General features: G+C 39.7%; 1 protein-coding gene across 11 annotated transcripts in view; it reads left to right on the top strand.

Moving 5' to 3' along the window:
- SUSD1 (sushi domain containing 1) overlaps positions 1-24364 on the top strand; it is a 141064-nt gene that overhangs the window by 72102 nt on the left and 44598 nt on the right. For 8 of the 11 annotated variants that reach the window (XM_063650288.1, XM_054500515.2, XM_054500516.2 and 5 more), the window contains 2 exons: positions 3468-3577; positions 7065-7257. The exons of 2 other annotated variants lie outside the window; for them this stretch is intronic. In XM_063650288.1, the coding sequence (XP_063506358.1) occupies positions 3468-3577; positions 7065-7257 (303 nt within the window). The remainder of the gene's footprint in view (positions 1-3467; positions 3578-7064; positions 7258-24364) is intronic. One more of the 11 variants, XM_063650283.1, reaches the window with a different exon arrangement.

The raw sequence follows: 24364 nt of genomic DNA, 5'->3' as shown, positions 1-24364 counted from the left end.
ACCCTGTGAGTTGTTGTTGTCATTTTGAGACTGAGTCATTCTGTCACCCAGGCTGGAGTGCAGTGGCATGATATTGGCTCATTGCAACCTTCGCCTCCTGTGTTCAAGAGATTCTTGTTCCTCAGCCTCCTGAGTGCCTGGGATTACAGGCATGTGTCACCATGCCCAGCTAATTTTTGTATTTTTAGTAGAGATGGGGTTTTACCATGTTGGCCAGGCTGATCTCAAACTCCTGACCTCAAGTGATTCACCCGTCTTGGCCTCCCAAAGTGCTGAGATTACAGGCATGAGCCACCATGCCCGGCCCCCTGTGAGTTTTTTGGTCTTTGGAATTTGGTTTAACTATATATTAGGAACATTTTCTTTTATTACATCTCTGATTATTGCTTTTTTTTTTTTTTTTAAGTTTGTTTTTTACTCTTCAAATACCCTTATGTGGAATTGCTTGTTCATCCACACTGGTTTCCCATTTTCTCCTTTTTATTGTCCATGTCTTTTTCCTCTGCCTTCTTTGAATATATAACAAGTTTGTTCTCTATGTGCACTTACACAAATATGCATTTTTGCATTGACATTTCCTATCTTTACCATTTCCAATGCACTTTAAATTCTGTTGTTGCACTTTCATTTCCTTTTCTTTGGGTCTCATCTAGTTCCCTTTTTATTTCTGCTTCTCTCTACCAGTTTCCTCTCTGCTGTCACGTTCTTTTATTATCTAATCCTTTATCTCTTGTTTGAATCTATTTTTAATATTTTTATTGAACCGTATGAAACAGATGCTGCCTAATTTTACCATTCTTTTGCTCAATATTTTCTTTTTTATAAATATGCTCATTCTTTGCCTGCCGAGCACAATTTTCCTTTCCTTCCCTCTCCTTCTTTGTAGAATCATATTGCAGTTTTTTCCCCCCTTCTGGATTACTTATCCTTAGAAGATAAAAGTTCTGTCTAGGTCTGATATTTCCCTCATAATAAAATGGATGGCCTTCCCTTTGATCTTCCTTTTCATTGGATAGTGTTAGTATGTTTACGTCACATCTTAGTATGAAGGATTTACTGCTGGTTGGGTGACCCAGTGTCCTTTGGGCAGCAGCTGTGAGAAAGCCCATCACCCCGTGCTTTATTTCTGAGCATTTTGCTATGATTGGTGAAGCTGTTGGCTTTGGGCCTGGCTTCTTTATGGCATTACAGCCTACCAAGGCAGGAAAGAGGCAAGCCCCTTCTGTCAACCCAGGCTCTCTGCCAGATGGTACCTTCAGGTCCTGAGGCCTCTACTTTGAAGTCCTTCCCCATTACTAATCTACAGTGGGCTAAAGAAGGACTATTATTATTATTATTATTACTATTATTATTATTAGCAGTTGCAATAGTAGTATATATACTATTTTTTTTTTAATATATACCTTGTTGCCTATCAGATTGCCTGGTGAGGTTGGGGCGTGGTGGTTCATGCCTGTAATCCCAGCACTTTGGGAGACTGAGGCAGGTGGATGGCTTGAGTCCAGGAGTTTGAAACCAGCCTGGGGACATGGTGAAACCCTATTTCTACAAAAGAAACCCCCCAAATTAGCTGAGCTTGGTGGTGCATGCTTGTAGTCCTAGCTACTCAGGAGGCTGAGGTGGGAGGATTGCTTGAGCCTGGGAGGTGGAGTTTGCAGTGTAGTCTGGGTGACAGAGTGAGACCCTGTTTAAAAAAAGAGAGAGAGAGAGAAGAAGAAGAATTGTCAGGCTAACTCTTAAAAAAATACAGATGTCAAAGCATTACTTCAAATCTGCTGATGTCTGGGTGATTCTGATGTGCAGTTTGGGAACCACTGGGCTAAATGGCTCCAGATGGAGCATGGGTCATTGATTTGTCCTGTGACCTGTCTTGATTTTTCCATGGGCTCTAGTTCTCCTCCAGTTCTTTCTTTTGAAACTTTGGGACTACATTCCTTTGCTTGGAAGCCAGGTTGCATAGTAGGTCTTAGGGTCTTTCTTTAGCCCGGGCCCTTCCATATTGTGCTAAGCTGAAATGTCTTCATGTTTCCGCCTTGTGTATGGCAACCGACCCTTCTTTCCAACCCAGATGCAAATTTTGACCCATTTTTACTTATTCTCCATCACTTCTGTCAGGCTTGGGCGTGGGAAGTGGGAGCCAGATGCCGTTGTTCACATTGCCATCTTCCCCTGAATTCAGACGATAATGACTATCTTATGTGAAAATCATATTGAGATGTGAACTGTGCAGACAGTACTTCTGCTTCTGTTCTGCCTGTACAGAGACAGAAGCTTTATGTGGTATTTCTTACATACATGCATTTCTTACATGCAGACACTTGGTATTCCTCAAAATCACATGCATACATGTGACCATTTTTATTTCTGATGTCCTTATGAAATCTTTAAAATAAAAGTTGTGAAGACAAAGGAGAGCACATATGATAGGTCTTCAAATTCTCTCTCATAACCATCTTTCTACACTTTCCATTTATAGGCAGGAATCTTTTCCCCAGCTAGTTGCCTTGTGCTGAATATGTCAGTGATACTGAAAATGCTGTGGACAATTCTGATCTTGACTAAAATAATTTATTGTTCTCATTCTTAGGTAGCAGAAACTCCCACGGGAGAAATACACATAAAAGGTAGTTATAAAATAGCTTCTCTCTGGTAGACATTTACACCTTTCTCATTGGTAGAAAACATGCAGTCTTGTTTGTTGGGAAATTTGCTTTTTCTTGAAAATCACTGATATTATTCCTGACTCTCTGTTATTTCTTTAATTCATTAGTAACAAATCTATCCTTTTAAACTACATTAAGAAAATAGAACGTTGTAAGAATGAATTAGACTGCAGGAGGTATGAAATGACTTTTTTCTGTACAATGGTTAAAACAAGTCTGCTTTCTGATTATTTTATTGCCTTAGTACTCAGCTGAGTAGCTCTTGAAATACTGTCTGCTGTGAAAGCAAATTTCCTCTTGCTTGGTCATCTACTTTCTGGTTATTTTCTAGGTTGGAAAGCACTTGCTCTGAGAGTTTAAATCTATAGCCTTTGATTTTTATTTGCCGTTTTCCTTATTCTCAGACTTTCTGGCTACTGCTATGCTTACCTTCATGACATTTTACTATGGACGATCCAAGTGATAGGATTAACTTTCTAAAAATATCACAGCTTTCTTTATTAATTTATAGCAATTTTTAAATGTTTCATTTGATTAAGCAGCCTGTGACATAAGAAAAGCAAGCTGAATTACTTGATTTTACAAACAAGGAGACTGAGGTTCAGTGACTTAGCTAAGGTAATTACAATTGAGAAGCTGGAGAGCCAGGACTTGAAGCTAAGTCTGCTGATGCCAGTTTTAATATTATTCCTGTTAAACACCCAAATGGCTCTCTTAAGGTGTCAGAGTTTCACTTGTACTCAGCCATGATGCATTTTGCTAAGATGGTGCAAGCTAGCTATAACTTTCTCTCTTGTCTTTTAGAAGATGATCTCTTAGAAGATAATGGAAGGTTCAATATTTCAATATTTAATGAAACTTGTTTGAAATTGAACAGGCGTTCTAGGAAAGTTGGATCAGAACACATGTACCAAGTAAGGAGATCTCTTATGCTTTCCATTAAAGAATTGTGTCATTTAAAAATTTGGGCTATCTCCAAGTAAGTATCCAAAGTATTTAAAAATGAATGAACTTCTAGACAGTTTGTGATTGTTGTTTCTAGAGATGGATGTGAGATGTGAGATGGATGTAAATGAGGTATTAACTTGAAGAAAGATACTACATTTGGTGACTTGCTATCATTTTCTGTACCTGGCATTTCAAGCTTATATTTTATTTTAATGCATTAAATCATACAGCTTATTTTGCTATCAGATTCACATTTGGGCATGGAATTTTTTTATTTTTTATTTTTATTTTTTGAGACTGAGTTTCGCTCTTGTTGCCCAGGCTGGAGTGCAGTGGCATGATCTCGGCTCACTGCAATCTCCGCCTCCCGGGTTCAAGCGATTCTCTTGAGTCAGCCTTCCTGAGTAGCTGGGATTGCAGGCATGTGCCACCACGCCCAGCTAATTTTGTATTTTTAGTAGAGATGGGGTTTCTCCATGTTGGTCAGGCTGCTCTCGAACTCCCGACCTCAGAAGATCTGCCCTCCTTGGCCTCCCAAAGTGCTAGCATTACAGGCGTGAGCCACCACGCCCAGGTGGGCATGGAATTTTAAGGAACTCATTGGATGGCTATTGACCCTCATTTAACTTGATTTTTTCTTAAACATCATGAGTAAAATTATAAGTAAATTCAGGCAGGAACTGAGATTTATTTTTGTGTCATTTTTAGTGCCTAGCAAGTCATCTGGTAGAGAGTAAACTCAGTAAGTATTACATTAAAAAAAATTTTTTTTTCTTTTTTGAGACCAAGTCTTGCTCTGTTACCCAGGTTGGAGTGCAGGGAGGTGATCTTGGCTCACTGCGACCTCCACCTTCCAAATTCAAGCGACTCTTGTGCCTCAGCCTCCCAAGTAGCTGGGATTATAGGTGTGCACCATTATGCCCTGCTGATTTTTGTATTTTTAGTAGAGATATCGTGTCACCATATTGGCTAGGCTGGTCTCGAACTCCTGACCTCAAGTGATCCACCCGCCTCGGCTTCCCTAGGTGCTGGGATTACAGGTGTGAACCACCGTGCCCAGGCCAAAATTAATTAATTAATTTTATTTACCAAAAGGATATCATGTATTAGGACCTGGAAGTTTCCAATTCAAACTGATAGAAATATATAGGTAAATAAGCAACTACAATATGGTATAATGAGTGCTTTGACAAAAAGTAAATTAATAATAGAATAATAAAAGTAAATAAGTATAAAAATAGAGATTTTATTTGTGTGCATGTGTGTGTGTGTGTGTGTGTCCAAGTACAATTTTTTTGTTTTTTTTGAGATGGAGTCTTGCTCTGTCATCCAGGCTGGAGTACAGTGGCATGATCTTGGCTCACTGCAGCCTCCCTCTCCCAGGTTCAAGCAATTCTCCTGCCTCAGCCTCCCTAGTAGCTGGGATTCCAGGCATGCGCCATCATGCCCAGCTAATTTTTGTATTTTTGGTAGAGACGGGGTTTTGCCATGTTGGCCAGGCTGGTCTCGAACACCTGACCTCAGGTGATCCAGCTGCCTTGACTTCCCAAAGTGCTGGGATTACAGATGTGAGCCACTTGCCAGGCCAGGTACAATTTTTTTAACCAGAAGCAAAGACTGTTATACTGAGTCAGAAAATAAGTAGGAATTGGCCAGGCGTGGTGGCTCATGCCTGTAATCCCAGCACTTTGGGAGGCCAAGGCGGGTGGATCACGAGGTCAGGAGATTGAGACCATCCTGGCTAACACGGTGAAACCCCATCTCTACTAAAAATACAAAAACTTAGCCAGGCGTGGTGGTGGGCGCCTGTAGTCCCAGCTACTCGGGAGGCTGAGGCAAGAGAATGGTGTGAACCTGGGAGGTGGAGCTTGCAGTGAGCCAAGATCACGCCACTGCACTCCAGCCTGGGCGACAGAGCGAGACTCCGTCTAAAAAAACAACAACAAAAAAATGTTAGATAAAGGTTAATTTGTGTGACATGTGAAACACTTTTAAATTGACTGGAAAAAAGTCAATATTTAAAAGCGGTTTGCTAAAGAAAATAGACATATTGCCTAAACACGCATGAACACATTACGCCTCACTAGTAAGTGGTCCAGAAGAATAGGGGACTGCCAGACCATGGAGGAGGAGCTCTGACGATAGCATAGTCTAGGTTGTGGCCATGGATATGGGTGGCTGAAGTGGAGTGAAGGAAGTTCATAGCATTGAGCTCAAAGAACTCTGAGGCCAACATTTGATGGTTTATCTGTAAGGACCTTTAAGTTATCCAAGAGAATTCGAAGAGTTTGAGAGAGAAGAATCCTTGTGAACCACCTGTCAGGGTCTTGGATGACTGTCGAAATTGATAGAAAAGAGTTAGTGATTGACAGGAATAAGGAGGGATTGAGGGTGGTATAGACAATTGTGCTAGCATCAGTGGCAACACCAAGCATATGTCTCCACCAGCTAATGCACCCTAACTGATCAAGGGCTGATCATATTACTTATGGGACCTTCACGAAAGTTTTTTCCCTGTAATTCCCTGCTGGAGCTGGCAGTGCGTAGAGGATGGTTAGGTGACAGTGTGTGATATGACTCCATGGATCAAAAGCCCTTTTACCAGAGGTCTAATAGGAAGGATCCAGTGAAGTACCATGGCATTTGCTTTGAATGCATAATCTGGAGTGGTCCCCATATGTTTTTGTTTTTGTTTTTTCTTCCATGGGTAGGGTTAAGGAACCCACGTAGTTTAAGTACTCTGTTCTATGAGGATTGTCCATGGATTTCTTACAATGAAAAGAAATTAAAAGAATTTTGGTTGAGTGCAGTCACTCACACTTGTAATCCCAGTACTTTGGGAGGCTGAGGTGGGCTTGAGGTCAAGAGTTCGAGACCAGCCTGGGCAACAAAGTAAGATCCTGTCTTTACAAATCAATTGTAAAAATAATTACCCAGGTGTGGTGGCGTGTGCCTGTAGTTCCAATTACTTGGGAGGCTGAGGATCACTTCAGTCCAGGAGTTTGAGATTGCTGTGAACTAAGATTGTGCCACTGCACTCCAGCCTGGGTGACAGAACAAGACCCTGTCTCAGAAAAGAGACAGAGAGAGAGAGAGAGAGAACGAACTATTCAGAAGGGAAGGAGGAAAAAAAAAATTTTGCCCATTAGCTCCAATGTAATCTCTTTCATTTGCGTTATAATCAAGGGATTATTTTAGAATAGACTAACATTTTCTTCATCTGAGATGTAGTTTTGCGTATTAAGCTTGGTCCTATACCTGATTGTGAGGACAGGTAAGGTAGCTTTGTAAAGTCCTTCCTCAGGTTAGCTTGCTATTGTCTTAAAAGTAATTCTAAGTGGGCAAGGATAAATAAAAGGAACTTTCTTGCTTTAACTCCATTTTGCTAATAGTCTAGGCACCTGTTAGCCAATGGAAAATCTAATACAACACTTTCTTTTAATCTCATGACAGTTTACCGTTCTCGGTCAGAGGTGGTATCTGGCTAACTTTTCTCACGCAACGTCATTTAACTTCACAACGAGGGAACAAGTGCCTGTAGTGTGTTTGGATCTGTACCCTATGACTGATTATACGGTGAATGTGACCCTGCTGAGATCTCCTAAGCTGCACTCAGTGCAAATAACAATAGCAACTCCCCCAGCAGGTGGGTGTAGATGTCTTTCTTTTTTGTGCCTCAGGACAAATTACCTGTGTGAATTGAGCAGTGTGGGCGGGCATAAGAGTGCTAGTTTGGGAGTCAAGAAACAGGGGTTCCAGTTCTAACAAACTTTGTTAGCTGTGTCTGGGGTTCAGGATGCCTGAATCTTACCACTTATCCCCTTCCCTGAAGGGTACTGGCTCATAGAGGGCACAGACCAAGGGTGGACTGATTTATTCAGAGCTCCCTGGGAGTCCTAAATTGAGAATTCCGTAAAGCATTTTATCTCTCACCCCAAATTTAAGACAACTGAACCCTAAGGGTATTCATTGTCGGCAACTAGAACGAACTTCCAGGAGACCAGAAACGTGGGTCCCACTGTGTCAGGCACTGGCAGGCAATACGGCCTCAGGACTGGGCCATGCATAAGCACATTAACTTGACATAGAGAACAGAGGCCTGATTAAGGTCAGGCTCCTTAGAAATTCTTCCCTTGCAGCCTTTTGAGGAAGCCACATAGATGCCAGCTGTATTAACTCCACAGCTCCCCCTAGTGGGATGGCTGTGGTGCAGCCATCACTACTATTTCTTTTGTTCTTTAATCCTGTGGGTTTATCAGACAAATTTACAGGCAACCAGAAGAGGCTGCCCCTTTGAAGGAAAACAGCAGAAGAGGGTAGGTCCTGCTGCTGCCTCCCTGAAGCCTCTCTGTGATATTCACCTCCGCTCTTTGTGGGTCAGGGTGGGCAGTTTGGTCTTTGCATTTAGAAAACTCTGGGCCGGGTGCAGTGGCTCACAACTGTAATCCCAGCACTTTGGGAGGCTGAGGCTGGCGGATCACCTGAGGTCAGGAGTTCGAGACTAGCCTGGCTAACATGATGAAACCCTGATTCTACCAAAAATACAAAAAATTAGCCGGGCGTGGTGGTGTATGCCTGTAATCCCAGCTACTCGGGAGGCTGAGGCAGGAGAATCACTTGAACCCGGGAGGCAGAGGTTGCAGTGAGCCGAGATTGCACCATTGCACTCCAGCTTGGGCAACAAGAGCCAAACTCCATCTTAAAAAAAAAAAAAAGACTCTGAAATGTGTTAGACACTCATGAGAGCCACATAGCACCTGAGGCTGAAAATTCATTTTTTTTTTTTTTGAGATGGAGTCTCGCTCTGTCACCCAGGCTGGAGGGCCAGGTGCCATCTTGGCTCACTGTAACCTCCACCTCCTGGGCTCAAGCGATCCTCCTGCCTCAGCCTCCTGAGTAGCTGGGACTACAGGCGCATACCACCATGCCCAGCTAATTTTTGTATTTTTAGTAGTTATAGGGTTTCACCATGTTGGCCAGGCTGTTCTCGAACTCCTGACCTCAAGTGAGGTCTTCTGATTCAGCCTCCCAAAGTGCTGGGATTACAAGTGTGAACCACCGTGTCTGGCTTCAGTTTTTATCCTATTTTTTCATATCAGATTGAGCCTGGCACCTTGTCCTGTTTGTATCAGCCGAGTTTGCACAAGGAGTACCTCATGACATCATAAACCTACCCCCCAACACATTTTCAGCTGCATAGTAATGTTCGCAAATTGAATATGAATTCCCTCCAATTATTAAATTCTCAGAGAAATAAAAATCTATAAATAAAATCTAGCTGGGTGCAGTAGCTCATGTCTAATTCCAGCACTATGGGAGGCCGAGGCGGGTGGATTGCTTGAGCTCAGGAGTTTGAGACCAGCCTGGGCAACATAGTGAAACCCTGTCTCTATAAACAATACAAAAATTAGCTGGGTGTGGTGGCACACGCCTGTGGTCCCCGCTACTTGGGATGCTGAGGTGGGAGGATCTCTTGAGCCTGGGAGGTTGAGGCTGCAGGGAGCCGAGATTGCGCCACTGCACTTCAGCTTGGGCAACAGAGCAAGATCTCCTCAGATAAAGAAATAAAGAATAAATAAATCCACCTCTCCTTGTAAAATAAACTAAAATGTAAAGGCATGAAGTCCCCAATTTTTTCTATCCTACATCTTTTCTGCTGAGTCTCGGCCAGAGTGTCTTGCTGAATGGAGAGTGTGTTCTAGCTGTTGAAACCTCGGAATCTTGTTTTGTAATAGATGCTACTCCTTTGGTGTATAGGAGACTGGAAAATGCCGAGGTTTTGAGGCAGGCACATACTTGGCATATTCTAGGAGTGTCATGGAAACCAGTATGGCTGGAGCAGAGAGCTGGGGACAGTGGTGAGAGATGAGGTCTAAACTCTAGCATGAGTATAATAAATGAGAGGCCCATGGTGTCAAGTTCAGAAAGAAGCCTGTTGTTACCTTCTCCTTTGCCTCCCTAAATTACTGGTAGTAAGTATAAGGTAGCATGCCATAGTTCAGCCTCTGTAGGTTACCAAGCAGTCTGGAGTCTACCACGCGTCAATTTAAACTTAGACTGGGAAATGTCTTCTCATCAGGGTAGTTGGATTCATTTTGACACTGTACTCTCCTTGAAAATTTTAGACATTTGCAGTGGTGGCTCTGGATCTTTCTTGATGCCCGTTCCAAAGATTAAAACCTTTCCATTGTCATTGCTCCCTTGAGCCCTATTTCTACCCAAGCTTCACCACTGCTGAAGATCTTTATCTGTTTAGTGAAAGAGCCTCCCTTCTTTCTGGGCAGGACACCCCACATTTATCTTAGGAAACTCTTCAAGTGAAATGCATCATCTTGCATGCTTCCTTCCCTGTCTCCATTTCTGACTCTTTTCTCTGAATTTCTCTAAACCCAGAAAGATCCCCCAAATTGTTTTAGTTCTGGACTCCACAGGCTCCTATTATTGAATGTCTGCCTGTGAGTCCTACTTCCTGGTTAGGAGATTTTCCCCTTTGTCTCCCATGGGGAATTACCCTCAGCTGATCTGTGAGCTGCTGTTGGGGTTCCAGAACCTGAACTTTCACTGGTCTGATGAGGTCCAGGAAATCCCCTAGGCTAGTGGCCTTTCGCCCAAGCCCTACCTTCTTGGTATTGAATTTCCAACACTTAAATGGTCGGTGCTTCTTTGATGGAAACTGAAACACTTCTTCTTGCTCCCACTTCCTTTTCTGTATCAGAGAGATAAGCCTGCAATGTTTAAGGTCCCTCTGAGAACATTCCTACTTAGCAGGTCCCGCTCAGCTCTAAGCCTTTACCCTTCCATTTAAGTTGTTTCTGTTCCTTCTTTATTGCCAGGTGGGACTCATACCTTTTGCTAGGTCTTAGTATTTTCCTTCTCTATATTTGCTTTTTGTTTTCAGACTTAGATTTTTGTTCTCCTCACATATTACTTTGGAATCTGCCTCAGAGGTCTCTGTAGAGAAAGAATGATGTCACAGAGCTCTCGACCTGCCATAAACATCCAGTGTTAAAATACCTTCTTGCCACTTTCATTTTCACTAGGAGGCATTTCTTCCTGTTCAGTTCAGCCTAAACCCAGGCCTGGGCTTGATCAATTGTCATTCTCCCTGGACCTTGTTTAATACAGCTCTATTTCCCAGGCAGATGTCCTTATAGCCGGTGCAATACCTGTTGCCCCATCTTACAAAAACAATGCCACCTTGAAACTCACTTAGTGATGCTTGAAGAATTCTACACTGATCATTCACTGATCATTCTCTTTTTAAACGTGTTCACATTTCTTTAACTATAGAGCATCACAGTTCCAGTTATTAAGGAAGAAACGAAGAGTTCTCATTAATGCCTATTCTCGCTCCCCTATTTAAAACTTTTCCTTGTCATATTTTTCTAACTGGACCAATATGATTTCAAATTTTCTTCTTAGTGTTATTTCCTTCACTTTATTTTATTCTCCCTAATCTTATCCTTTCTCCCTAATCTTATCCTATCTGCAAGACCAAAACCTGTTTTGTAAACTGATTTCATTCTATTTTCAGAGATGGGGAAAATCTCATTTCTAGGAACAGAGTTCTAGGTATACACTTTTTGCTATTTCTTTTTAGCATTTGAATTTGTAAAATTCCACTGGACTTTTTTTCTACTTTGACCCCCAAAGAGTTTCTTATCTAGAATCCCCAGTCTGAGTTTCTGTGAAACAGATCATCCAGGGCCATTTAAAAGCCCTTGGTGTGGGGGTGAACTCAGCCTGTGGAGAAACCATGGATCCAGTCTTTCTGCAGTTCTCTCCTTAGCCCTGGATGAAATTCCAAACAATATGAAGAGAAATGGAATTTTGGCAAGCTAATCTAGTGTTGTCTATTAATATCTAGCTCCCCAAAATGCTCTTTAAAACCTCCCACCATTGCTCCCTTTGTGCATCTTAAACTTTAGCAAGTGTAATAATTACCTGGAGAGCTTATGAAAACACAGGTTCCTGGGCCCCATCCCAGAGGTTCTGATTCAGTAGGCCTTTGGGGAGGGGAGCAAATTTTCATTTCTAGCAAGCTTTCAGGCCTTACTGATATTGTCAGTCCACATTTTGAGTCACATTGCTCTAACATAAACCTTAGCTACTTCTGGGCAATGTCAAAGCTCTTGCAGGCGGAGACATAATAAGAAAAGAAAGATTGAAATAAAAAAAATGGTAGCTAAAATAATTCCATCTGCTTCTGCGTAAAAAGCCTATGTCTTAGAGCTTTGTCTGATTTGCAAAGTTTTCCTGGTAATCAGATATCTACCTACCTTATCTGTTCCTGAATTCCAGCTGCAGAGACCAGGAGCTCTCATCTTCCGTCATGGTGCCTTGCTCCCCTGTGGCAGCTCTTATCTTTATACTCAAGGCCCCAGTCAGTATATCTGTCTTTTGCAGGGAGATACTGAATCTTACCTCTCCTTTCCATCTGAGATTAACAGGACAAACAGATAGATAAATGACAAGTAGAGTATCAACTTTATTGATCTGGGCAAATTTCCAGGAACTCCCTCCAAAACTGAATTTCAGGTGAAAGCTATATTGAAGGATGAGGTTTAGCTATTGTGGCCCAGTGGAACTTCCTACTTGCTGGAATTCCCCCTGGAAATATGGGCAGTTGGGTCTGTAAGGGAGCCTTGCCTGGCTTACCCACCCAGTCTCAGGCTGAAAAGCAGAGGAAAGGGCGGTGACAGACACTGGTTGCTTACCTCTTGGAGACCGGAGATACCCAGAGTGCTCCTTGTACCTGTGCACAGGCGGGTCCCAGAGAGCAAGTCTGCATTTTGTTTGGGTGGCAACCTGTAATATATGAACTTGTTACTTGGAAATGTGACTCCAGGAATGGCAGTTTCTTACCAATTAGATTACGTATTTACTGTTCCTTCCTTGAGGATTAACATCTAGGGAATAGGGAGAAGCCAAAATTACCTTTTCCCTTATGGAATTGGAAAGATAGGTAAATAGTAACCTTTAATACACTCAAGCAAGGCCACTGACCTCTGTAATTATCTTGAACAGGAAAGGTCCATTATAGTTCTAGGAGTCTAAGTTAGGAAAGCAATTTAAATTACTTTTAGGTTCCTTCAAATTCATTTGTTTTGTAGGAACAATTTGTCCAAATTTCTTGGTTAATTTACCATTATTATTTTATTTATTGATCAAATTTTGTGTTCTTATGGACATAGTTTATTCATATACTGAGAGCATAACTTCTTTGATTATTATTTATGTTGTCTTTCTTCTGTTTTATGGTTTCTTTCAATTTTGTTTATGATGTTTTTGACATACAAAAGTTTTAGATTACTATACAGTCAAATCTATTGATCTTTTCCATTGTGATTCATTACATTGTTATTAAATGTAGAATTTTTTAAAACAAAAGAGTATTTATATTCTGTCTTATTTCTAAGAAAGACTTTAAGTGACTTGCATGGGTATATAAAATAAAAGATAATAGGTTAGATGTCTAGGCTAAAGAAGAAAGAAAACCAAAACAGAGACATAAAAATTTAAGAATAAGGTTAAGGATAATTCATGCCCTTATAACCTATTTGCTTGTTCATTAGTGCCTCACAAATTTAGGTTTAAGTTTTCCCATCCAGCCAGAAAGGGAACCATTGCATTGTCCATAATGTTAAAACGAAGCAGTGTTTTTCAGAAGCACAATTCTTTTTCAATTTTAAGAATCAGTTAGGAATTTCTGATTCCAGGGGGTCTCATAAATAGGACAGTGTCTGAGCAGCATTTTATGAGGATTTTATAAGGCTATTTTTTTATATTGCCCCTGAACACAGAAAAGTACAATTCAATATAGAGTGGCAGAAAAGATGCATTAGAAATGCCTGCTGTTTGCTGATCTGGCTTGATTCAGGGGTAGGATTAAGTTATTTAGATTATTTGGAGGTATGACTGGAGTCCATTCCTTTCAAGCATTGTTTTCTAAATATTGTTTCCCTCAACTGAGATTTGATGAATGTTTGGCGTCACTGAGCTAGCAACTGTTTTCTCTTATAAGTACCCAGGGAGCAATTGTTCTGTGCTGCCAATTGAATAACAAGGACTTGTGCTTGAATTGAAGGCTGCCCTCCTCTGTTGAAAGGTTGAGCCTAGGGAGCTGAGCCAAGGGAATTGTTTGAGTCTGCTCTGCCAGTGAATGGGTGATTGAACCCATTCCTCTCCACATAATATAGTCACAGGTGTTTAGCCTGAAAATTTTCACAGTTGTTCTGACCAGATACCAAATTTGTCTAAAGAAAAATTTCAATAAAATAACAGTAAAGCTCCCAGCTTTAAACCATATTATATCTTGTTGCCCTGTTTAAGATAAACTGCTCCCCAAATGTAAATCAAGGATAACTAAGGTGATACCACTATTTATAGAGTTATACAATAGTAACTTTGCTTTCAGGATAGTTGATTTATAGCCATTCTTTTTGACAATATTTAGCTTGCAAAGCCAACTGTCTATATAGGCTACTTCTAATTAGAGATTTAAAAACCACTATTATTTATGTACAAAAGAATGTTTTTATTCAGTTCTTTTTAGCAGAAGATTGCATGCATTTAGATATTCCGAAAATAATGTTGGTAAGTTTTAAAAAAATCCTACAAGGAGAAGGAACAGAGCACTCTTCCCGGGGAGTAAAGCCCTAGTAGAAAACCATTACTCTTAAGGTGGCTTTCTGCTGCAGGTTTTGAACAGCATGCATAATTTGAGATCTACGTGGACTATATAAAACTTCCCCCATAACGGATTCCTGTTCACAGAATTAAAGTCCAAACAAAAGATAATTAAGACCATAAATCATTTAATGTTGTTTCTGATATTTTTCCACAGAATGATAAATGTTATAACAGTATTCTGTGGTTGAAGAGTTACGCCTGAAGTCTACCTCCTTTTCTTAAAAACCATTAGCCTGAGAAACCCCTACTTGCAGTTGGTCAAGCCAGAAATTGGTATATATTTTACAAGGAATGTACAATCTTCTGAATATGCCAAGTATGGAGAGAGTAAATGTTTGTTCTTTTAACAGATAAGATAGTGACCTTGTAGATCAAGCTCAGTGGGACCATATCCATTACCTTTACTCATAAAGATGAATAAGTTGTTTAGAATTGGAGCCTTCCGCTAAATGGGTTCTAAGTGGCTCTGAAGGCAATAGATTCATCTCATTCTTTTCAGGGCCTTCATTTTCTAATCATGCCTATAGACACAGACTCCAAAACTGTTCTCTCCTAGGCTGAAATCAGAGAAAGGGTCATATACTTTTTAGTCTAAAATATTCCTTAGTACCATGCAAAGGAAAGCTAACTACAAGATATTTTAAAAACTTTTATTTACTTATAATTTTTAAATTTGATATAATTTCAAATTTTTCCCTTTCTCGCACTCCTACCCCTTCCTGTAATATATCCCACTTGGTCATTGTGTATTGTCGTATGTGGTGTTAGATTCTGTTCACTAATATTTTCTTTAGTATTTTTGCACCAATATTTATGAGTAATGTTGGTCTATACTTTTCTCTATTTTTTTTGACACTATCTTTATCAGGTTTAAGCATTGGTATTTTCCTTTCTTCATAAAAAGAATTTTTAAAGTTTCCTTCATTATTTATGCCCTGGGACAATTCACATAGCATTTGGACTATCTGATTTTGGATGGTTTGGGAGAATCCATCAAATTCTGTGAAATGATCTGGGTATGGGGCTTTTCTATGGGGTTATTCCTTGATGACATTCTCAATTTTTTCTATGGAAATTGGTCGGTTTAAGCTTTTTCTATCTAATGGAGTCAATTTTGGTAAACCAGATTTTCCAACGAATTGCCTATTTCATCTACGTTTTAAAATTTATTTGTACACTGATCTGCAAAGTAGTTTTGTGTAACTTTTTGAATTTTCTTCTGTCTCAGTGATCATTTCTCCCTTTATCTTTATTTTCTGCCCCTTTTCTAGATTAAATTAGCTAAGTGGTTTGTTTATTTTATTAGTTTTTCTAAGATTTTGGTTTATTAATTGGATCTACTGTTTTTTTTCTGTCTCACAATATCAGGGATTAACAAACTATGACTTGCAGAACAAATCTGGCCTGTCACCTGTTTTCATAAATAGTTTTACTGAACAAAGGCAGAGTTGAGTAGTTGTGACAGAATGTCAGCCTGCAAAGCCTAAAATATTTACTTATTTGGCCTTTTATAGATAAAACTTCTTGATTCTCGCTCTATATCATTAATTTCTGCTTTCTTTTCTTTTTTTTTTTTGAGATGGAGACTTGCTCTGTCACCCAGACTGGAGTGCAGTGGCGTGATCTCAGCTCGCTGCAACCTCCGCCTCCCGGGTTCAAGCGATTCTCCTGCTTCAGCCTCCCGAGTAGATGGGACTACAGGCATGCGCCACCATGCCCGGCTAATTTTTGTATTTTTAGTAGAGACAGAGTTTCACCATGTTGGCCAGGCTGGTCCTGACCTCAGGAGATCCACCCGCCTTGGCCTCCCAAAGTGCTGGGATGACAGGTGTGAGCCACTGTGCCTGGCCAGTTTCTGCTTTCATAGCTATTATATCCTTTCTTATACTTTCTTTTGCTTTACAAAGGTGGTTGTACTATATCTTCATTGTGACTTGTGGCTTTTAGCATTAAAAATTGTCCTTTGTCATATTTAATGCTTTTTGATTTGAATTCTACTTTGTCTTATATAGGGATTGCAGTGCTTACTTTCTTATAGTTTCAACTCCATCCTATTATTTTATGTTACAACTGCTATATGTATTGTGTTATATTTTCTGCATTTCTTTCTCTGTGTGATGGATTTTCTTTGCTTTATTTATTAATTTTTAAAGGAAGGTTTATATTTTTCTAGTGGTTACCTTTATACCTTTAAAAAACGCCCTCTCTTCTGTTTTCTCATTTAACTTTTCACCCTCTGGTTTGTCAGGTTTGTTTGTTTGTTTGTTTGTTCATTTGTTTGTTTTTAAGACAGGATCTCGCACTGTTGCCCAGACTGGAGTGCAGTGGATTGATCATAGCTCACTGTAACCACAACTTCCCAGACTCAAGTGATCCTTTTGTCTCAGCCTCCTGAGTAGCTGGGACTAGAGGCATAAGCCACTGTGCTCAGCTAATTTTAAAACTTTTTGTAGAGACAAGGTCTCTCTTTGTTGCCCACGCTGGTCTCAAACTCCTGACCTCAAGTGATCCTCCCACCTTTGGCCTCCCAAAGTGCTGGGATTATAGGTGGGAACCACCACACTCAGCTGTTTTGTCAGTTTTTTCTTTGTTTGTTTGTTTGTTTGTTTTTTGAGATGTGGTCTCACTCCCAGGCTGAAGTGCAGTGGCATGATGATAGCTCACTACAGCCTTGAACTCCTGGGCTCAAGTGATCCTCCAACCTCAGCCTCCCAAATAGCTGGGGCTACAGCCACCATGCTTGACTAATTTTGTTATTTTCATTTTCTATTTTAGTAGAGACAGGTTTTCCCTGTATTGCCCAGGCTAGTCCTGAACTCCTGGCCTTAAGTGATCCTCCTACCTTGGCCTCCCAAGGTGCTGGAGTTACAGGTCTGAGCCACTGCACCTGGCCTGGTTTGACAGTTTTTAATGCCATACTTTAATTCATTATTGCCTTTATGACATTCAACTATTGAATCAACTATTCTATTTTCCTTTTTCTGCATCCCTTTTCCTCTCAGTTTTTCAGTTGCATTATTTCTACTTTATGAAAACATATAGCATTTATATATCATTCTTCCACCTCGCCCCATCTTTATTTTTGTCTTAGAGCTACAATTGAATATAGCAAATGCTTATCACCAATCCTTTTACTGAAGTTTCCTCAGTTTATCTCTTGGATGAAGCTCATTTTCTAGTAGATTCCTTAAGAGCACAGTATTCCTTGAGTTCTTGGATATTTAGAATTGTTTCTGTATAGCTTTGATATTTGAAAGGTAGCTTGGCTAGATATAAAAATCTTAATTCACACTTTCTTGGTTTGAGTGTCTTAAAAAGATTCAGTTCTTTTGTTGCCTTGCTTTCTATGTAGCTTTTGAGAAGTCTGATGCAGCCCAATTCTTTTGCCCTTGGATCTTATGTTTATTTCTTTGAGTGAAGACCCTGAGGATTTCTTCCTTTATCTTTAAAATCTAATAGTTTTACTTGGATACATTTTGGGGTTGATTGTTGTGGGTCAGATTTCACAGGTACCCAGTGTATCCCTTTAGTATTTCTACTCAGGTCTCTTTATTCTTGTAAAGTTATCTTGAATTATAGTTTTAAACACTAATTCTGTTTCATGCTTGTTTATCTTCTTCAGATAATTTAATTATACATATGTTGGATCTTTGCCTATATTCCACCTCATTCACTTTATTTTTGACCCTTTTAACTTCTTTTTGATCTCATTTTTATTATTTTCAGTTGTTTTCCTATATTTCTTCGATGCCTTTTATTCAATCTACCCTTCTTTAGGCACATGAAATTTAGTCTTTATTATTTCTTATGTGATTTTGTATTTTCATTTTTTTTTTTCCTGAACTCAGTCACCTGTTTCATTTCCTCCCTATTTTTTGTGTCCATTTATGTTTTAAGTTTTAAATTTTCTAGGCCTGGCTCAGTGGCTCATACCTGTAATCCCAGCACTTTGGGAGGCCGAGGTGAGCGGATCACTTGAGGTCAGGAGTTAAGACCAGCCTGGCCAACATGGTGAAACCCCGTCTCTACTAAAGATACAAAAATTAGCCAGGCTTGGTGGCGCACACCTGTAATTCCAGCTACTCAGGAGGCTGAGGCAGAAGAGTCACTTGAACCCAGCAGGGTTCAGTGAGCAGAGGCTGCAGTGAGCAGAGATCGTGCCACTGCACTCCAGCCTGGGCGGCAGAAAGAGACTTCATTTCAACAAAGAAAAAAAGAAGTTTTAAAATTTCTGACTCAAGGAGTTTTCTTCATATCCCCAAATGCTTGAGGATACTTATTTCAGTTTATTAATGTATAGGACTCCCCCTCCACCCCAGTTTGTCGGTTTAAAAAAATGTAGAGCTTTTTACAAGCTGCATTGTTTTTATTTTATATATATGTATATTATATATGTATATTTTGTGTATGTTTATTATATATGTATATTTTATATATGTGTATATATATATAAAATACAAACTGCTTTTGTCTATTAATTCCCAGGACAGAATTGCTGGTTTAGGATGGTTAACAAGATTTCTAGGTTAAGAGTGCCCTCTTCTGTCACTGAGTGAAATGCAGTTTCTTTAAAGGTTTTTGTTTTTTTTTTTTGATAAGACTGGGCATGAATCATGTGTTCTTCTCATTTTAGGTTCTCTTTTGCCTTGTAGGATCTTGCATTTCCCTCTCGCTTCTGTTGCCCACCACTGCTTAGTCTCCAAAGGACACCCATTCCTTCCCTTTTATCCTTTTCTTTCCCAGAAGCAATGCCGTTTTCTTACCACTACCTGACAACTCCTGGACTTTTAATCCTTTCCTTGTAGTCAATGCTCTGACTATACACCAGGTCTCTCTCTCTCTCTCTTTCTTTCTTTCTTTTCATAGTTAGAGTGGAGTTTCTCTTGCTGGGAGTGAACCTAGCTTACTCTGGGCCACCTTGCTTCCCTCTTTTCTATTTCACACATCCCTTCTACCACCCCTCGCTCTTCACAAGGACTTGTGGGAGATTGAGAGATAATTTTGCTGGAATTTCATATTTATTTTTGTATTTAACAGAATTTTTTTTTTTTTTTTTTTTTTTTTTTTTTTTTTTTTTTTTGAGGCGAGGTCTCGCTCTGTCACCCAGCCTGGCAGGACACATCTCACTGCAGCTTTGACCTCCTGGGCTCAAGCAATCTTTCCACCTCAGCTTTTCGAGTAGCTGGTACTACAGGCTCCTGCCACCATGCTCAGCTAACTTTTTTATTTTTTGTAGAGATGGGTTGTGGTGAGGGGGCGGGTCTCGCTATGTTGCCAAGGCTGGTCTGAAACTCCTGGGCTCAAGCAATCCTTCCACCTCGGCCTCTCAAAGTATTGGGATTACAGGTGTGAGCTACTGTACCCAGTCTTAACAGTAATTTAAAGTTTGTAATGTTTTCTATTTTCCTTTTATGATGACAGCTTCTGTTTTATGTTGTTTTATTTTATTTTATTTTTCAGACAGGGTCTCACTCTGTCACCCAGGCTGGAATGCAGTGGTGCAATCTCGGCTTACTGCATATGTTGTTTTATTTGATCTTCTTGCTGATCTGAAAAATATTTTGGAGGATGCGTAGTGAGTTATATTTAAGGGGCTACCATTATCTTTGATGACTGGAACTCTGATCGGTAATATATTACGTGCTAACTTTTCCACCTCCGTGTCTTTGTTCATGCCATTTCTTCTACCTGGAGCCCACTCCCTTTTCTTGAGTTCATAGATTTCTTTCTTCCATGATCTCCATTTCCCACCTTTCAAGCTGATAAGTATCTTTCTTTCCAAATTCCCATAACCTATTTTAACAGGAAGTACTATTTTAACAGGAAGTACTATTTTAACAGGAAGTACTATTTTAACAGGAAGTACTATTTTAACAGGAAGTATAGGTAGTAGTTTGGCACAGTTCCTCTGGAGTCAGATGATCTAAATTCAAATCCCAGATCTGCCACTTACTATCTCTAACTTTGGACAAGTTATTTCACCTCTATGTGTCCCAGTTGCCCTAACTGTGAACATGGGAATAACAATATCCATATCGTGGGCTTGTTGTGAAGACCAAATGGGTTAAAGCACATGGAGAAACAGCACAATACCTGACACACGATGAATGTCTATCAAATGTTAACTATTACTTACATTTGCTTTCTGACATTTATTATATACTCCCTTGTTTTTAAAACTATACTTATATAGGCCATAACTTCTCTCCTAGATGAAATGCATGTTATGGGCAGAAAGCATGTCTTATTCAGAGTACTTATATTCCACTGGGTCAATGCAATACCATTTGCTTAGCTTTCCCCTTATTGCTGATTGCATTTGAACAATCACAGCTGCTGTGATTGTTTAAATCACTGCCCTAGACACTGAGAGTGCAAAGATTAAGATGTCTCTCTCTTCAAGTAGCTATCAGTTCAATGGGGGTGATAGACAAAGATCAATAATACAATATATAAAGCATATTTGAGGTATTTGCAGGGTACTACAGGAGCAGACAGGAAATAGTGATTGATTTTGCCAAGAGTTGCTTACCCATATAAATGAAGCAGAAACAAAGTTTTGTTAAGAGCTTAATTTTCTCTTTTTTGAGGCATTCTTGCAGTTCTGGTTTTTCAACTTCAGGATTCTAGATTAGATTGGCCCAGTAGGTGGAGAAAAGAGAGAGAACACAGAGTAACCACTAAAAATGCATTAGAGAAGGAAGATTTGTGTGAGAGACCACCGCACGTATCTTTCATAGCAAAGGATCTGAGAGCACTAGGAAGGGACTTGGGATGAGCTCTACTGGGGATCCTTTTCTCCTCATTGAACGCATCATGGGTGCAACCTGCCTGTGGCTCAAACTGTTAAGTCCTTGAATGGAGGGAAGGGAACCCAGAGTGAGAATGTCACTCCCTGACCCGGGTGGAACTGAACTGAGCCAGTGAGACATTTCCTGTGAGCAGAAGGAGCTGCAGACTCACCACTACTGTTAGGTTACTTGAGCATATGTGTGTGTGTAATTTCAAAAAATGAAATAATTATATATATATTATTCTTCATGTTGCTTTTTTATTTTATTCTTTGACTTTTGGCCTTACAATATCCTGTAGACATACTTCAGGATATATACCAATGCATATATTGTCATCTCATTCTCTTTGAGGGAAGCACAGTATTCTATCACATAAAGGTATACTAATTTATTAACTTATTCTCTATAGAAGGTTATTTGGGTATTTTTTTCCCTTTCAAGTTTTTGTTATTACAGACAATGCTACTGTTAATATACTTGTATATATTGTTTTATTGATTCTCAGAGGCATATTTTTTTCACATTTTGATATCTATGAAATCCTACAATTGTTATACAGTCAGTCAGGTGGCTGCCAAGAACATAATTGTCATTATCCGTCTATGCATCATATTGGTCATAGTTGCTCATAGTGCTGTCACTTCTATTTAGTTATGGACATTAGTGGTGCCATTTATGTCTTAAGATCAATTGCCTACTAAAACTTTTTCCAAAAATCTTCATTATGATTTGACATTGAGACACAGTGTTATAATATGTAAAGCACAATGGGAACAGAACAGCAAAATATAAGATCAAGTTTCAGCATCAGAATGGGTGTCAGTGGATGGTGAGAAAGTTCTGGGGGGAAAAAAAAAAAGCACATTTTGAAGAGATACTGCCTCACCAAACTCTGGATAGATAGCACATAGGATGTTATTATGTGGAAAAATATAGACACCAACAACTCTTAACTGAGAAGTGATTGTTATAGTCTGACCGTGAAGAAATTTTAGGAATGTCTCAATTAATTTTGCTTATATTTTTGTCTTATAATATACAATTAAAATTTAATATCTATGTTGGTCTGTAAAAGCTTTTTCAACCAGTATAAACTAGTTCTATGAGATAAGAAAATAATTGTGGTGGCTGGGGGCGGTGGCTCACACCTGTAATTCCCGCACTTTGGGAGGCCAAGGTGGGTGGATCACTTGAGGTCAGGAGTTCGAGACCAGCCTGCCCAACATGGTGAAACTCTGTTTCTACTACAAATACAAAAATTAGCCAGGTGTGGTGGTGCATGCCTGTAGTCCCAGCTACTTGGGAGGCTGAGGCAGGAGAATCACTTGAACTCAGGAGGCAGAGGTTGCGCTGAGCTGAGATTGTGCCACTGCACTCCAGCCTGGGGGACAGAGAGAGACTACATCTCAAAAAAAAAAAAAAAAAAAATTCTTTAAAATCTTCGTGTAAGTTTTGGACATTTCTAGTTAGGTTTATTTCTAGGTATTTGAAGTTTGCTTGTGATATCCCATCTCATGAATACGGATCTTTTTATTTTTCTATTATATTCTGCTACTTGTTATATTAGTTTTCTATTGCTGGTATGACAAGTTATTGCAAACTTAGTGGCAGAAAATAACATGAGGGCTGGGTACAGTGGCTTACATTTGTAATCCAGCACTTTGGGAGGCTGAGGTAGGAGGATTGCTTGGAGGCTGAGGTGGGAACCCAGGAGTTCAAGCCCAGCCTAGGCAACATAGAGACCCTGTCTCTACAAAAAAATTAAAATAAATAAAAAATAAGCCGGACATGGTGGTATGTGCCCGTGGTCCCAGCTACTCGAGAGACTGAGGCAGGGGGATCACTTGAGCTCAGGAGGTCAAGGCTGCAGTGAGCCATGATCAGGTCACTGTACTCCAAGCTGGGTGACAGAACAAGACCCTGTCTCAAAAAAACAAAACAAAACAAAAACAAAAAGCAACATGAATTTAGTGTCTTATGGTTCTGGAGGTCGGAAGTGTGAAATCAGTTTCACTAAGCTGAAATCAAGGTGTCAGTAGGCCTGTGTTTCTTCAGGGGCAGGGAGTATCTAGGGGAGAATCTATTTCCATGCCCTTTCCAGTTTCTAGATCCTGCCAATACTCCTTGGCTTGTGGCTCCATCCTCCATATTTAAAGCTCATCAGTTTAACCTCTGCTTCCGTTCTTAAATCTTCTAACTCTTATATTCTTGTTGCTCTCTTATAAGGATCTTTGTAATCACATTGAGCTCATCTGGAGAATTCAGGATAATCTTATTGTCTTAGTCACCTCTGCAAAGTGTTTCTGCCGTGTAAGGTAACATACAGGTTCCAGGGACTAGGATGTAGACATGCTGGTGGGGGGTGGGGGTCATTATTTAACCTACCATACTTGTTCTTGAAGATAGATAGAAAATGATCAGTTTTTGTATGTTGCCTTTCTGTTATTTTCAAACAGTTTCATATTTGATTAGTTGAGTCTCTTAGATTTACTGGCAGTTGTATCATTTGTTGCTCTTTCTGGCATTTATAGCTCATTTTTTTTTCTTGCCTTTTTCTGCATTGTCTAGAATCTCTTGAATAAGGCTCGGTAATAGCTACAAGACCAGATATCCTTGTATTGTTCTTAACTTTACTAGAAATTGCTTGATTGCTTTACCACTGAGTGTGGTGGTTTCTTATAAACCCTATTAAACTAAGGCGTTTCTGTCAAATGAAGTCCTAGCTCACTAAGATTTCAAGTTAACAAAGTATATTAAATGTATTAACAGTTCCATTTATAAAAGTAACCACATGGTTTCTCTTTTTTAACCTATTAATAGCTTTTCCAATAATGATCCTCTCTGTATTCTGGGAATAAATCTTTGGTCGTAGTGTATTGTTCTTTGAATGTACTACTGACTTCTTTGTGCTAATATTTTATTTTGGATTTTTGTATTTATATTAACAAGTGAATTTGGCATAGAATGTTTAGTGATTGGCTGTGCCATCCTTGTACAGGTTGGGCATTGTGGATTATTTAGTCATATTAAATGATTTGGCGACCCTTCCACCTTTTTGTATAGTCTAGAACTGTTTAAATACTATTGGAGTTATTTGTATTTTGAAAGTTTCAAAAGTGTAACTTTGGACCACTACTACTAATCTCCAAACCTGTCTCTACCCAGCTGTGGGTCTGCATTAACCTGGAATCATCTGTACTCCTCCTGTTCCTTACCACCTGTTCATCTTTTTCTCCTGTTCCCTACCTGCTCTGTGTTGCAACATTT

The sequence above is a fragment of the Pongo pygmaeus genome, chromosome 13 (assembly GCF_028885625.2).
Source record: "Pongo pygmaeus isolate AG05252 chromosome 13, NHGRI_mPonPyg2-v2.0_pri, whole genome shotgun sequence".
Lineage (NCBI taxonomy): Eukaryota > Metazoa > Chordata > Mammalia > Primates > Hominidae > Pongo > Pongo pygmaeus.
The sequence above is the reverse complement of the archived record's forward strand: the minus strand, read 5'-3'. Positions and strand labels throughout refer to the sequence as shown.